Source organism: Pseudophryne corroboree, chromosome 6, assembly GCF_028390025.1.
Source record: "Pseudophryne corroboree isolate aPseCor3 chromosome 6, aPseCor3.hap2, whole genome shotgun sequence".
Lineage (NCBI taxonomy): Eukaryota > Metazoa > Chordata > Amphibia > Anura > Myobatrachidae > Pseudophryne > Pseudophryne corroboree.
The window spans coordinates 603,363,089-603,379,528 of record NC_086449.1 but is presented as its reverse complement, the minus strand read 5'-3'; the positions used below and the strand labels follow the sequence as shown (position 1 = coordinate 603,379,528).

The window sequence follows — 16,440 nt, the reverse complement described above, 5'->3', positions numbered from 1 at the left end:
ATTGACTCCTTGCTCTCGAAGGAGGACCATCATCTCCGCCATCACCTTGGTGAACACCCTCGGTGCCGTGGAGAGTCCGAATGGCAACGTCTGAAACTGGTAATGACAATCCTGCACTGCGAATCTCAGATAAGCCTGATGCGGAGGATAAATGGGAACATGTAAGTAGGCATCTTTTATGTCCACTGACACCATGAATTCCCCCTCCTCCAGACTGGAAATCACTGCCCTCAGAGATTCCATCTTGAACTTGAACCTTTGCAGGTAGAGATTCAGATTTTTTAGGTTTAGAATTGGTCTGACCGAGCCGTCCGGCTTCGGTACTACAAATAGGCTTGAATAAAACCCCTCTCCTTGTTATAACAAGGGAACCAGGACAATGACTTGATCCTGACACAATTTTTGTATTGCTGCTGCTACCACTTCCCTGTCCGGGACTGAAGCTGGTAAGGCCGATTTGAAAAACCGGCATGGGGGGACATCTTGTAACTCCAGTTTGTACCCTTGGGACACTATTTGTACGACCCACGGGTCCAGGCCAGATTGACCCCAGAAGTGACTGAAGAGTTTCAGACGTGCCCCAACCTGAGCGGACTCCCACAAGGGAGCCCCAGCGTCATGCTGAAGATTTGGCAGGAACAGAGGTTGATTTCTGCTCCTGTGATCCTGGAGACACTGTGGACTTTTTTCCTTTTCCCCTTCCTCTACCCACAAAGAAAGGGGAAACTTTACCCTTTTTGTATTTATTGGGCCGAAAGGACTGCATCTGAGCGTGATGTGTCTTTTTCGCCGGTGCAGGAGCATAAGGCAAGAATGTCGACTTACCTGCGGTAGCCACAGAAACTAAAGCATCCAGCCCATCTCCAAACAAGGCATCACCTTTGTACGGGAGAGCCTCCATATTTCTTTTGGAATCTGAGTCAGCATTCCATTGGCGAATCCACAATGCCCTTCATGCTGAGATTGCCATGGTAGCGGCTCTTGATCCCAAGAAACCAATATCTTTCATGGCTTCTAGCATATACGCAGCAGCGTCTTTGATATGACCTAGTGTTAGGAGTATCTCGTCTCTATCTATTATGTCAATGTCTGATGACAAGTTTTCTGACCACTTTTCAATAGCACTACTCACCCACGCACAGGCAATGGTAGGCCTCAGAAGTGTCCCATTTGCCACATAAATAGATTTCAACGTAGTCTCTAACTTGCGGTCTGCCGCCTCCTTTAGTGAAGCCGTCCAAGGCGCAGGGAGAATCACCTTTTTTGTTAACCGTGACAGGACACTGTCTAAAATGTGTGGTGACTCCCACATTTTCCTGTCCTCTGCAGGGAAAGGGTAAGCTACCTGAATTCTTTTAGGAATCTGAAATTTCTTTTCAGGGTTTGCCCAAACTCCCTCAAAGAGACTGTTTAGCTCATGAGATGGAGGAAAAGTTACATTAAGTTTCTTTTCTTTATAAAAGTAAGCCTTCTCCTGTGGTAAAAGAGGGGGCTCCGTAACTTCTAAAACCACCTTTATAGCCACAATCATTTATTGAATATTTTTCGCTAATTTAGGATCTATTCCCCTGGAATCACTAGAGTCGACATAGGAATCAGAGTCCGTGTCGGTATCAGTTTGTACTATATGTGTAAATGACCTTTTATGTGACCCAGAGGGTTCCCCTGTGGATGAAAGAGCAGAACTATTAAAGATCACATCTTCCACGGATTTTCTCCAGGTTTCTGCATGAGACTCAGACTTATCCAATCTCTTACTTATATGATTCATACTATCACGTAATTCTTTCACCCATTCAGGCTCGTGGTGTGCCGGCAGCGCCACCACATTACAACTCTGTGTCCCTAAAATGGCTCCTTCAGGGGAAGAGCTCCCTGCCTCAGACATGTCACACACGTGCACAATCACACCACAGACACTCCGGTGCTTAATGGGGACAGACCCACAGCAAAGACTGTCAGAAGGACACAGAAGGAATTGCCAGCTCACAACTCAGCGCCAACAGAACAAATCCCTGTGCCGTGTACTTTGTACCTTTGTACACAGAGACAAAAAATCCCTGTGTCGCGTACTTTGTACACAGAGATCTTCAAGCGCTTTTCTGAATAATAGATTATAGCACCGAATATTACACTCCCCCCCCTCTTTTGCACCCTAACACTTGATTCAGAAGTGGAGAGGAGGATCAGCGTTTCTTGCCCTGCAGCTGCTGGGAGAAAATGGTGCTGAGCAGTGTGCTGGCTGCCTGAGTAAGAAGCCCCGCCCCCTGTAATGGCGCTTTTTTTCCTCAGCTTTTTGAATAGATATTTATACTGGCGGGGGTGTAGGACAGTGTAAACACAAAGTATGCTTCCTTTTGCCAGTGAGAGTAGGTTTTATGCTGCCCAGGGCGCCGCCCCCCCCATCCTGCTGTGCACTGTGTTATGGATAGCATGCTCGCGCAGCGTTCCCGCTCGCTGCGCGGTGCCTTGAGCCGTCACGATGACCGGAGATCCCTCTCTGCAGATCTCCGGTGATACAACTCACTTGTCTTCTGACTTCTGGCTCTGTTAGGGCGGTGACGGCGTGCTGTGGGAGTGAGCGCATAGCCGCAGCTAGTGTTCAGTACCCTTCAGGAGCTAATGGTGTCCTGTCAGCAAGAAGCAGAGCCATGAAACTCTTTAGGAAGTTGGTTCCTACTTCTTCCCCCTAAGTACCACGAAGCAGGGAGACTGTTGGCAGCAGCCTCCCTGAAAATAAAATACCTAACATAAAGTCTTTTAGTGAAACTCAGTAGAGCTCCACTAGAGTGCGACCAGTCTGCCTGGGCACATTTTCTAAACTGAGATCTGGAGGAGGGGCATAGACGGAGGAGCCAGTTCACATTCTGAAAAAGTCTTAAAGTGCCCATGGCTCCTGCGGAACCGTCTATACCCCACGGTACTGAAGTGGACCCCAACATCCTCTAGGACGTATGAGAAATAACTGTTGGAAGACCTCTGGATAGGGAGACCATTTCCCCAGGTGAAACGTAGTGCTGCTTCCTACAGGTATCCAGCTCTCTGCCTATTGCAGGCCGGTCTGGAAGTGCTGGATGGAGGTAACACCTCCCAATGGGACTCCCTTGTGTGTCTGTGACTGACAGGTAGGACTTTAAATAGGAAGTCACAGTGAAGTCAGTGCATGTTGTGCATCTGGCTTCACTGAGCTGGGCGGCGGATTTTACCTGGCGAGGATGTAGTCCATAGATAAAATCTGCCACTAATTTATTTACACTAATTAGGGAAACCGCTGGGGAAATCTGAGAATCTACCATGGTAACCCCTTCTCTGAACAGGAGGAAGCAACTAATGGAGCTGTCATCACTCCTCACTGCTACATCAATAGACCGCTTAATTTCATGAACAAGGCCCAGATTTATCAATTTATCTTGGACAGTGATAAATTGCACGGAGATAAACTACCAATGTGGAAATGTGTCCTGTTTTACAGGACACATTTCAACTGCGGCAGGCAGGGAATCTCTGTCCCCTGCGGGACCACATGTCTGACAGCGCTGGGACAATGTGTCTGTCCCCAGCGCCTGTCAGTGAGCAACGGCGGCGGGTGTCCAGTGCAGGGATTAGATTTTTCCCTGCACCAGACGAGGAGCGGCGTCGGGTAGCGGCGCGGCAGCGGCGCTTTAACTTGGAGCCATTCTGGCCGCCAATCAAAAGCGCTGCCCGCGGCTTTTCAAATCCGGCGCCGTCCGCGAGCCAATCGCGGCTCGCGGGGCGCCGGCCAATCAGAGGCGGGCGCGGCGAGCCAATCGGCACTCGCCGCATCATAGGCCCCGCCCCCGGTGTCTGACATCAGACGCCGGGCGGGAGCCTAAGGAGAGGACCGGGCGCGGGAGCGCAGAAGACGCCGGGCGGGAGCCGAAGACGGATGGCGCGCGGAAGAGCGTTGAAGAGCTCGGGTGGCCGCGGAAGAGGCCAGAAGACTCCAGGCTCGGGAAAGAAGATGTCCAGCGGCGGCTGGCCAGGACGGGCCAGCGGCAGGAGAGGCCATCCAGGATTGAGAAGCGCTGCAGTGGTGGGAAGCAATAGAGCTGTGCAGTTCCCCACTGCAGCCTTCTCCACCAAGGTAGGCCCTTGTAAGGTGCCCCCCTCCCATTCCTCCCTAGACCACCGGGTGATCGGGCATTAGGCCCGTGGGTGCAGTCAGGCCCTCCCGGCCTGTGGGCAGATAGTCGGGCCCTCCCGGCCCGTGGGCACATAGTCGGGCCCCCAGCCCGTGGCACTGTCGGGCGGGCATTAGGCCCGATGGCACATAGTGGGCACTAGGCCCGTAAAGATAGTCAGGCCACCCGCCTGTGGCACCAGTTAGGCGGGCATTAGGCCCGAGGGGCATATCAGGCAATAGGCCTGTGGGGCATTAGAGGGCATTAGGCCCTAGTGTATGTTGGCCAATTAGGGGAATATAAGGTGACGCTGGGTACTAGGCCCAGGTCACCCAACGAGTGACGAGTTAGGCGGGCGCTAGGCCCGTGGGTAATATCGGGCCTCGGGCCGGTGCGCAAATAGGGGGCGCTAGGCCCAATAAATAAGCGGTTCCCCCGAAGGTGAATACAGGTGGTACTGGGCATTAGGCCCAGTCCACCCCAAGGTGATTAGGCAGGCAGGCCCGCTCGGCCTGAGCCCCTGGAGAGAGAGTACGGGAGGTGGGTGAGCTGTGCGGCCCCCACTACCTGGTGTTCTGCTTCAGGTACTAAAAGGGACAGCACCGTGGTAGTTGCTTGCGCTGTGGATTGTGATTGGATATGTTGTTACCGTGCAGGGCAAAGTGTGAGCTTGTTAAGTCTGTGTTTAGTTTTGTTGCACCACACCCACAGAGCTAGTTTGAGGGCTCTGCCGTTGTAGTTAGTATAGGGGTGTGACACTAGGTTAGAGCCTATCCGTTTGATAGATAGACAGTGTCTAGTTAGACAGTCAATAGATAGACACCATATATTAGACAGACATTAGGTCGACAGGGTCAAAAGGTCGACATGGAAAAGGTCGACAGGTCAAAAGGTCACCATGGTCAAAAGGTCGACATGAAAATGGTCGACATAAAAAAGATAGACAAATGTTTTTTTTTTAAATGTAACATGTTTTTGGATTACTTCATACTTTCTCTATCCATGTCGGCATAGAGTTGGTTATAAACCTTGTGGCGAGCGCAGCGAGCCACCGTGCCCGAAGCGTGGCGAGCGAAGCGAGCCCCGCGAGGGTATGCCTTTCTACAATTGGGGGTCCCAGATGACAAAACTAGCCACACAAACCACAAAAATGCAAAAAACATGGTGTCTACCTTTTTCATGTCGACCATTTTCATGTCGACCTTTTGACCCTGTCGACCTTTTGACTTGTCGACCTTTTGACCCTGTCGACCTAATGTCCATCTAACATATGGTGTCTATCTATTGACTGTCTAACTAGACACTATCTATCTTTCATACCGGAACCAGGTTAGAGTTAGGCCCTGCACGGCTGTATGCTTGCGTGTTTGTTTGCCTCCTTACAGGGACCTGTAAGAGAAGAAGACGTTCGCAGTGCGGAACTGACGGTGAGTAGCATCTGTGTACGTTTGTCCCTTTGTCTGTCCCGAGCGCCGGAATAGGGGTTACTCACGGACGTGAGAACCCCCTTCATCACACTACGCGCGAGTGTGTGAAATCTGGGTGGCTGAGGCTTTGTGCCAGTGATGACCTTTCACCCAACCAGTGAAGGTCGCCGTCACCCCTGGGGTATCCCCTTTTCCGGTGGAAGAAGGGTTGATACCCCCCCTTAAGGTAGACTATTTTCTCCTCAGCTCGTTCGTCCGTCAGCTCCGAGAGGGAATCGTGTCCGGGTCCGACTGAAGAATTCCAGGTTCCGGTACCTGAAGGTGAGAGAGTGCGGCGCCTGGTAAGTGGTAAACCTACACCTGCACGGCAGCAGGCACTACACGCACCGCCACCCTCTTACACCAACCAACCAACCAGCTCCTGTCATTTTTCAAACAGATCCTGTAGCATGACAGTTATGTGCTGATTGGTTTGTACTTTATCACCGTCCTATTTATCACTCCCCAATACTTTATAAATGGGGGCCCAAGTTTAATGATATTCTGAAGGAATTATAGTACCTTACCCCAGGTGCTCCATGGCATGTTCTGTACTTGACCCTAAATATATATTATGCAATAGGAGGTGACACACATCAGCCTCCGCTCCCCGCCTGCACTCACACTCTCACAGACACACAGTCACAGAGCGAGGTTATTATAGTACTAACTTCACTCGTGGAGGGCGGAGCCCGGGCCCAGGGAAGGCTCGGCGCTCGCACGCGAGTAGCTCCCGCAAGCTGTGCCGCCGCGCAGGATTGTGGGAGATGTAGTTTAGCACACCCCACCTTCCTATTGGCCGCTGGCTGCCGGGCTGTGTGGGCCTGACAGTGGTGGCGCATGCGTGCTGTGAGTATGACCCTAGAACCTCACACACGGCAGAAGACAAGAGAAAGGGGTGAATATGGCAGGAGTGAGGCTGAGCGTTGCTGCTGCCAGGCAGGCTCGATTACTGTGGTCACACGGCGCCCGGCACAGCAGGTGAGTGCCGCCCTCAGTGGGTGACATCACATGGAGGGTCATGTACGGAATATACTAGAGGCAGCACAGTGCTTGAGCCAGACGTGTGTGCAGCGCCCCAGCCTGGACCCGGGGAAGGGGGTACTCGCTGGCTCAGTGTATTGCTGGGCTGCTGGAGATCAGTCCGGGAAAGTTGACGGCTACTATATGTGGCTCTGTATACCCCTTGTCACATTGGGGGCTATCATCGCTCTTCATCATGGGGGTGCATTAAAATAGGGATTTCAGCTGGTTTCCATGGCAACCGCTGCGGTCCAGACCACCCACGGGCAGTGAGTGACGGGAGGTGTGACCGGTAGCGCTGCGGCGGCTGTGCGAGCTGCGGGGAAAGTCCCATAGCTGAGCGTGTGTTGTACCCAGTACCTCATCTGCGCAGCAGTGTGCGTGCTCTGTGTGCCGGGACTCTCTTCTATTATAGCCAAGGTAATGGACATTGGTGTTTGGAAATGGGTTATGATGCAAGTAAACGTGTATATATTCTTTATATTGCATCTGTGTGTGATATATAGGCCAATACTGATTCAGATTCATTGTCAGCAGAGGTGAAGGTAGAAATATAAGCACCTGGTATAAAAAGATTGCTAATGCTCCTGAGCCCTCCATTGTAACCAAATGAACCTAAAATATTAATTTGCCTGCGTCTGCCTTCAGCTTTGCGCCCTGGGCGGCTGCCCCTCACACATACTGCAGCCCAATTAGGGCTGTAACACACACTCCGGTTTTTCCCGGATGGCAAAAAGCCGGACAAACTTTGTCCGGCTTTTTGCCATCCGGGAGAAACCGGCAGAGTCGCTCACACAGGACGGCTTTGAGCCGTGTGTGATGCTGTGCGCATGCGCAGCATCAGACACGGCTTCAGAAAAAACCGTTGTGTGTGTGTGAAAGCTCCCCTTCACACACATGGTTTATTGGCTCCAAAGACGGCCCGGCGGCCACCCGGCCGCCGGACCTTCCAGTGGTGAGACCCGGCTGCAACCCGGCAGCCGGGCCGGGGCCGTGCAGTGTGAAGGGACCCTAGCCCTCACACTGTTAACTACAATGCCGGCACGGGAAAAAGCCGTCCGCCTTTTTCCAGGCCGGCAAAAGCCGGGTAGTGTGTTTCAGCACTTAGTGCTGAAACACACTACCCGGCTTTTGCCGGCCGGGAAAAAGCCGTCCGGCTTTTTCCCGTGCCGGCATTGTAGTTAACAGTGTGGGGGCTAGGGTCCATTCACACTGCCCGGCCCCGGCCCGGCTGCCGGGTTGCAGCCGGGACTCACCACTGGAAGGTTCAAAGCCGTCCTGTGTGAGCGACTCTGCCGGTTTCTCCCGGATGGCAAAAAGCCGGACAAAGTTTGTCCGGCTTTTTGCCATCCGGGAAAAACCGGAGTGTGTGTTACAGCCCTTACTGCCCTGTCTGCAAGACAAAACCTGCGCTGTATGTAACATGCATGTGACATTGCAGACATGTATGGTCTTACTTGGTGCAATGATCATCATGTCTGTGCACTTAACACATAATATATACCTGGTAAGCAAATCCTAGTATTGTGTTTCAAAACAGGAGAATGTGTGTTAGAGATCACCTGTTTCAAGTGTAAATTATGCATCATTTAGCCAGGGTCTCAACTTCATGAATTTACCATGATATAATGGGATGAAAATACTCTGCCTCCGTCCGGTATGAAGGGCAACATTTTTTCTTTTTATTTACTTATTAAATCTTGCATTACACAGTAATTTATAGTTTACTGAAGCCATATTTAACTATGCTCTGGAAATCAGTAATGAAAAATGTCAACAAATGTTTTTTGTTCAATAACATTTTTATAAAATGCTTACATATTTTGATAGGTTGTAGCTATTAAGAAAGAGAATGTTTTAAAACGTTACAAGCTGAAACGGTGGTTGTCCGTATTTCCTTGTACTTAGTACATTATATGACCGCATCACCATAATACCATCTCCAGTACTTTATATATGCAGCAATATGTTAGACACTTTTGGCTCATTGCTATTAGAATTGCAGGTATAGCAGAAACATATCCAACATCCTTTTACATGGGCCATTCATATTGATCTCAAGTTGTTCATGTGTGGCCAAACATCCAGCCGATCAGGCAGAAAATATATTGCCTAGGCCATATTGTTGAAGAACAAACATTTGTTTTGTTCTCCATGATCGTTGGTGGTCAGTAAGGCCACACATAGGGGATTTGTGCTAGTTTTCTGATGCTGAGATTACCATTGTGTGTATCCAGCTTTACAGCAAGTTACACATTCTCCTTTTTTTTTTGTGTAATTGTTTCAACTACCCATTGTTCCCAAAGCTATGCATATGAGAGGAATACATTGGTGACAGCCGTCTATTCAGTCCGAGCTATGTACATTTATGGAGATAGCCAATTACAATACAAAATAGTTAACGCAATAAAAGACTCTTAACACACTGTAATTGCTTTAGTCACCTCAAAGGTACATTTTAATATGGAGGGATGATTGGAAGAATGACATTAGAATTCCCCTACTTCTCACTGTGTAGTCTAGTCTGTTTTTTTTAAGGACAGACCTCATTCTTATCTGTGTTTCAGCTGGTCCACTGTAAATATTTCTATTTGACACTTGAGAATGTGGTGTGTATGTGTTATGAGCACCTCATTAAATGCTTCCTGTCCCAGTCAGACTTCTCACATCCTGCAGGCTGTCACATTAATTATAGACATTCATTAATTGACAGATGTAAGTGGATTCTAGGAGCAGTTGTTTTCCTCAGGCACATGTCCAGGCTATTGCAATCTAGGACTATGAATGGTTGGGGGGGGGGTCTATTGAGTATTTATCTAGCTCTCAAACCAATGTAGTAATGTATTTTTATATATTGTAAATCGTTTTGTCTGCCGACTAAATGTTTAGTCTTTAGGCAGCAGGTGTAGTTTTTCTGTCTGAAAATGGCCTCCTTTGTGAGCAGCTATGCATATTTGCACATTTCCACATTCAGTGGCATGCCCACAATACTCCCACACTGGCTTTGCCCTATCCCACTCACCTAGCAGCAACACCTAAAATTCGTATGAGGTTCCAGCGCACATTAGATAATTAAGCAAATATCTGATTAGTTATGAGTTAAGGCGCCAGTTTTCGTAAGTGTCCCCTTTTGCTTCAGTTTTCAAATGTTTTTACCATTGTGTCAGCATTCAACACAGTAGCTAACACAGTTAGATTTTTTTGTACTCATGGCTAAAGTGATGTTACCGGGGCTAATTGGATATCCCCCTAAGCCTTGAAAAGTGAAAAATCTCAGTGATAAAGTAAGAGCCAATCGGCTCCTAACTGCCATATCACAGGGAAAAATGACCGTTAGGAACTGCATACAGTGGGGCAAATATATTAAGCCTGGAGAAGTGATAAAGTGTAAGGTGATAATGCACCAACCAATCATTATGGGTTTGAAAATTGACAGTTAGGAGCTGATTGGCTGATGCGTTATCACCTTGCACTTATCAATCCTTTATCACTGCTTTATCACTTCTCCAGGCTTAATACATCTGCCCGGGATGCAGTCAGTTTATCTCCAATCAAAATCCCGACACCAATTGACTGATGGTCAAAATACTGACATTTAAAATACCGACAAGGTCAAAATACCGACATGTAAAATGCCGACAGGTCAAAATACCGACATGAGTTTTTCATGATTTTTTTTTCCATTGAAACCGACTTGTTCATACTTTACCATCCCAGTGGACCTGGAGGGGGAATATAATAGTGTGCCGAGCGCAGCGCGCTCGCCATGCGAGGGGACGCGGTACACTTTATATGGTGTCCATGTTGACTTATGTCGACATATACATAAAAACCAACAAAAAGAGCATGTCGGTATTTTGACCTGTCGGCATTTTACATGTCAGTATTTTGTCCATGTCGGGATTTTGACCTTGTCGGGATTTTGACCATCGGTCAATTGGTGTCGGGATTTTGATTGGAGGTATTTCATACCGGTCCCATCTGCCCCAGTGTGTGTGATTACTGTGCTGCTTTTAAAGCATAGTGCCCCAAAACTGCTTATTGGATCTGCAAAAAGTAGTTGGGGGTCACATTATAAAATATATATATATATATATATATTTGCAATGGAAGGAGGTTATTATGGCTTTACTTGTAAATATGTGGTACAATGCTAACTCCGGATTTGGATACTGTATTGACAAAAAAAAAAAACATCTTGCGGTTATCCCTTCCCAGAGTGGAAGCTTCTGGTGTGTTGGTATTGCATCATATAGTGTTACCACGAGTTTCAGCTAGGGCACTGCTGTATGTTATGTTTTCACAGTATACAAATAAGGTAATCCTGAATTATTACAGGAATCATTTTGGTTTTGTTTTCTTTTGTTAGTGCTGCTAATATTAAGTTGTAATTGTGAGGCATACATATACCATGTTCATGTTCTCATCCCCTATCCAGGTGAATAAAACCACATTAGCTACCTTGGTGGTCCCAAGCTCTTATCAGGGATATTTGCATCAACTTTGGTTTGTGGCTATTTGATAAACAATATAACACATGGGGTCTACTTACTAAGCCTTGGATGGAGATAAAGTGGACGGAGATAAGTGACCAGCCAATCAGCTTCTAACTGTCATTTCACAGGCTGGGTTTTACAAATAACAGTAAGGAGCCGATTGGCTGGTACTTTATCTCCATCCAAGGCTTAGTAAACAGACCCCACAGTTACTCGCATCACACTTGTTGGGAGAAAATACTCGAAGCTGCTGTATTGCTGGGGAAATTCTACTTCTCCAACACTCTGCTGCTAATTGGGTGGTGTTTAGAAAAGTTTCTGTGCACCCTATCTATCTTCACCACCTTGATAGTAAATGCTGTTTAATGACTTTTTTTTTTTGCGTTTTTTTTCTAATGTTCCTTATCAGCAAAATTGTAACCCTTTCACAGATGTGACCTGGGAATTTCCCGGGTCTATCAGGCTGGAAAAATCCCGGGGTCTCCGACTGGCCATGAGCAGATTTGTTTCCTTTTACACATACCAAAAATCCAGGTTGATGCGCATTCACGTGCAATAACCCAGGTTTAAGATTGGCTTTGATCAGGCCGATGACACTCAGTAGGTATGTCATAAGCAGGATCGTAGCCGGAGATACAATGCTGGACGTCAGACTCTGTGGTTTACGGTAAACTGTGGTCTTTACCAGTTCCAAAGTGAGGGGAAATAGTACATTTATATACATTTATGTGTTCAGAGGCTATAAAGCGTACAAGTCACTGGTAGGGTTATGCATTAAATGTGAGTAAGGTTCATATTGCATGTCATTTATTTTCATTTAGATTCAGAATCCTAGTTAATGGTCTTTTTTTTCTGTAAATGTATGGCAATTATATTCGGTCTCTGTGTTAGTGATAAAATTGAATTTTAAAGACCTTTTTAACAGTGGGTTAAAAACAAAATACATACACGGAATGTAGAATACGAGGCATGAGACTAAGGTCACTTTAAACAGTCTGGTTGTTAATTTAACTTTATAATCTCTGTCTAGTTCTGGTTAACTCTATGCACGCTGTGAGTAGATTATAACGGTCAGTCTAGTTTTGTTTCCTTCATACACGTGATTTTATTGCTAGTTTACCAGCTGCTCTTCTCTGTCTGCAGTGTGTAAAGGAAAATCCTGAAGTAGGGAGGGGAGAGATGTGTGAGGGCTCTGTCTCCCTCAGAATCCATTCCATGCCTTCTCTCCATCACGTAGTCCAGGCAGAGATTTATAACACTGCTCCTACTGAGCGGAGAGGCACTCCTTAATTTGCTTTACAAATATCTAAAAATATTTGGGTTTGATAACAAATATTGGCAATCCTCCTTTTCTTTTTTTCCTTTATTTCTTTTTTTTCTTTCTTTCTTTTTTTTCTTTCTTTCTTTCTTTCTTTCTTTCTTTCTTTCTTTCTTTCTTTCTTTCTTTCTTTCTTTCTTTTTTTCCTTTCTTTCTTTTCTTTCTTTCTTTCTTTCTTTCTTTCTTTTTTTCCTTTCTTTTTTTCCCTTTCTTTTCCTTTCTCTCTCTCTCTCTCTCTCTCTCTCTCTCTCTCTCTCTCTCTCTCTCTCTCTCTCTCTCTTCTCTCTCTCTCTCTCTCTCTCTCTCTCTCTCTCTCTCTCTTTCTCTCTCTCTCTCTCTCTTTCTCTCTCTCTCTCTCTCTCTTCTCTCTCTTTCTCTCTTTCTCTCTTTCTCTCTCTCTCTCTCTTTCTCTCTTTCTCTCTTTCTCTCTCTTTCTCTCTTTCTCTCTTTCTCTCTTATCAATTGGTAGCACTAGCAATTTGCATATAGTATGGCTTGTGCAAGTTCATCATGAAGTTATTTCATGGGACAGCAATCTTGATTCTGTAGAAGGGACATCAGGTTGAGTTTATTATGTCTTTCTTTCTCCTACAGTTATTAACCGGGCCCCAATGGTACAGTGGTTAGCATAGAGTGTAGTCATAGTGTCGATAGTTATGTCAACATAGTTGAAATGTTGACATCCTGCATGGACATGCAGCGGATGATAATGGGCCCCACACACTGGCAGATCTGCCGCCGAGCTCCCCGACGGCAGATACGGGCGACCCGGCGCTAGGGGGGGAGGTGACGGGGGGGGGAGTGAAGTTTCTCTGAAGAACAATTGAATTGCTGCCGTTGAGCGCTCTCTAGAGGCTGCCATGGCAATAACGATTGAATCGGCCCCACAGTGTGTGTGAGAGAAAATGGACACTGTATCTGATTCAGTAAGGATTGCTAAGCAGAAGACTTTGCACTCCTTGGGATTGCATGCTGGGGGCTGCCAAGCATGCTATCAGCCACACAGAGCCCCCCGCTCCCCTTTGCCCACATTAAATTGCGGTCGCACCATAATTTCTCTTACGTCCTAGAGGATGCTGGGGACTCCGTAAGGACCATGGGGTATAGACGGGCTCCGCAGGAGATAGGGCACCTAAAAAGAACTTTGACTATGGGTGTGCACTGGCTCCTCCCTCTATGCCCCTCCTCCAGACCTCAGTTAGATCTTGTGCCCAGAGGAGAATGGGTACACTGCTGAGAGCTCTCCAGAGTTTTCTGTTGAAGAAGAATTTTGTTAGGTTTTTTATTTTCAGGGAGCCCTGTTGGCAACAGGCTCCCTGCATCGTGGGACCGAGGAAAGAGAAGCAGAGCTGGCTTGTCAAGTTGGGCACTGCTTCTAAGGCTACTGGACACCATTAGCTCCAGAGGGAGTCAGAACACAGGTATCACCTGGGGTTCGTCCTGGAGCCGCGCTGCCGTCCTCCTCACAGATGCCGAAGATAGAAGCCAGATAGAGAAGGCAGAAGACATCTTAGGCGGCAGAAGACATCAGATCTTCATGAGGTAAGGCGCTGCGCGCCATTGCTCCCAGTCACACACACACACACACACACACACACACACACACACACACACACACACACACACACACCAGCACTGAAGGGTGCAGGGCGCAGGGGGGGGCGCCCTGGGCAGCAATAAACCTCACATTTGGGCAAATACAGATTGATTAGGCTGCGGAGGCAGTAAATCTATGATCCCCCGCCATTTTTTTTGAAAAATCACTGGGACCGAGGCCCGCCGTCGGGTGGGCGGGGCTTGATCCTCAGAACTAACCAGCGCCATTTTCTCCACAGAAGCTGCATGAGGAAAACGCTGGCTCCCTGGTCTCTCCCCTGCTGAACTTCACAGGCTGGAAAAAAGAGGAGGGGGGCACATTAGCGACGCAGTGAGTGGGAATTGGCATATTATATATAGAAAAGCGCTATCTGGATATATTTTTTCCAGTGTTTTTAAGCGCTGGTGTGTGCTGGCATACTCTCTCTCTGTCTCTCCTTAGGGCCTGGTTGGGGTTTTGTCCCCTTATAGGTTAATCCCTGTGTGTGTGGGGTGTCGGTACGTGTGTGTCGACATGTCTGAGGCGGAAGGCTTCTCCAAGGAGGTGGAGCAAAAGAGTGGTGTGTCCCCGTCTGTTGTGCCGACTCCAGATTGGATGGACATGTGGCATATGTTGAATGCAAGTGTGGCATCTTTACAGAAAAGGCTTGATAAGGCTGAATTAGGGGGACATCAGGGGGTCAATCCTCGGATTGGACCGACTCACAGGGCCCGTCGGGGTCTCAAAAGCGTCCCTTAACACAAGACACTACTACCGACACGGATTCTGATTCCAGTGTCGACTATGACGAAGTAAAATTGCACCCTAGGGTGACTAAAACCATTCAGTGTATGATTGTGGCAATAAGGGATGTGTTGCATATTGTGGATGAACCCTCGGTCCCCGACACAAGGGTACACATGTTTAAGGAAAAGAAACAGATTATTAACTTTCCCACATCTCATGAATTGAATGATTTCTTTGGAAAAGCTTGGGAGACTCCGGATAAGAGACCGCAGATCCCCAAAAGAATTTATATGGCATACCCCTTCCCTAAGCAGGACAGGGAGATTTGGGAATCACCCCCCACTGTGGACAAGGCCCTGACGCGCTTGTCCAAGAAAGTGGTGCTACCGTCTCCTGACACAGCAGCCCTTAAGGACCCTGCAGATCGCAGGCAAGAAACTACCTTAAAGTGTATTTATTCTCATACGGGTGCTGTGCTAAGACTGACAATTGCGTCGGCATGGGTGTGTAGCGCAATTACAGCTTGGACAGATGAGGTGACAGATCAATTTGATAATATGGATAAGGATACTATATTCCTAACTCTAGCCCATATTAAAGACCCAATCTTATTTATGAGGGATGCTCAAAGGGACATTGGATTGCTAGCTTCTAGGGCCAATGCCATGTCTATCTCAGCGAGAAGATCCTTATGGACTCGCCAATGGACGGGTGATGCGGATTCCAAAAAACATATGGAAGTACTACCCTATAAGGGTGATGTATTGTTTGGGGATGGGCTGACGGACTTGGTTTCCACAGCTACAGCAGGTAAATCAAATTTTTTACCATATATTCCCCAACAGCAAAAGAAAGTAACACCCTATCAGATGCAGTCCTTTCGGTCGCACAAGTCCAAAAGAGGTCGGGGATCCTCTTTCCTCGCCAGAGGTAAGGGCAGAGGCAAGAGAGCACCTGCTTCGGCAGGTGCCCAGGAACAAAAGTCCTCCCCGGCTGCTCCAAAACCCACAGCATGACGCTGGGGCTCCCCTGAGGGAGTCAGCACCGGTGGGGGCACGTCTTCGACTTTTCAGTCAGGCCTGGGTCAGTTCGGACCTGAATCCCTGGGTGTTGGAAATAGTTTCCCAGGGTTACAAATTGGAATTCGAGGAGGTGCCCCCGCGCCGATTTTTCAAATCGGCCCTACCAGCTTCCACATCGGAAAGGGATATAGTGTTAGCTGCAATTCAAACGCTGTGTATACAACAAGTGATAATCAAGGTTCCCCTGCACCAGCAGGGAAGAGGTTACTACTCAACCCTATTTGTGGTCCCGAAACCGGACGGTTCGGTCAGACCTATTTTGAATCTGAAATCCCTAAACCTGTACATAAAAAGATTCAAATTCACACAAGAGCCTCCACTTGATTTTTCATGTGGATCGAGCTGAATTGAGGACACGTCCGCAATTTTTGCCTAAAGTGGTTTCTTCATTCCATATGAATCAACCTATGGTGGTGCCTGTGGCTACAAGTGACCTGGAGGATTCCAGATCCCTGGACGTAGTCAGGGCCTTAAAAATTTATGTAGCCAGGACGGCTAGAATTAGGAAATCAGAGGCTCTGTTTGTCCTGTATGCGGCCAATAAGATTGGCGCTCCTGCTTCGAAGCAGACGATTGCTCGCTGGATCTGT

The 16,440-nt window shown here is 47.8% G+C and overlaps 1 protein-coding gene across 1 annotated transcript in view; it reads left to right on the top strand.

The window, feature by feature from the left end:
• The first annotated feature begins 6,372 nt into the window (after nt 1-6,372).
• Nucleotides 6,373-16,440, top strand: part of GRPEL2 (GrpE like 2, mitochondrial) — a 36,094-nt gene continuing 26,026 nt past the window's right edge. Inside the window, exon 1 of the mRNA XM_063928045.1 lies at nt 6,373-6,589. Within this exon, the coding sequence (XP_063784115.1) occupies nt 6,513-6,589 (77 nt within the window). The 5' untranslated portion in view covers nt 6,373-6,512. The remainder of the gene's footprint in view (nt 6,590-16,440) is intronic.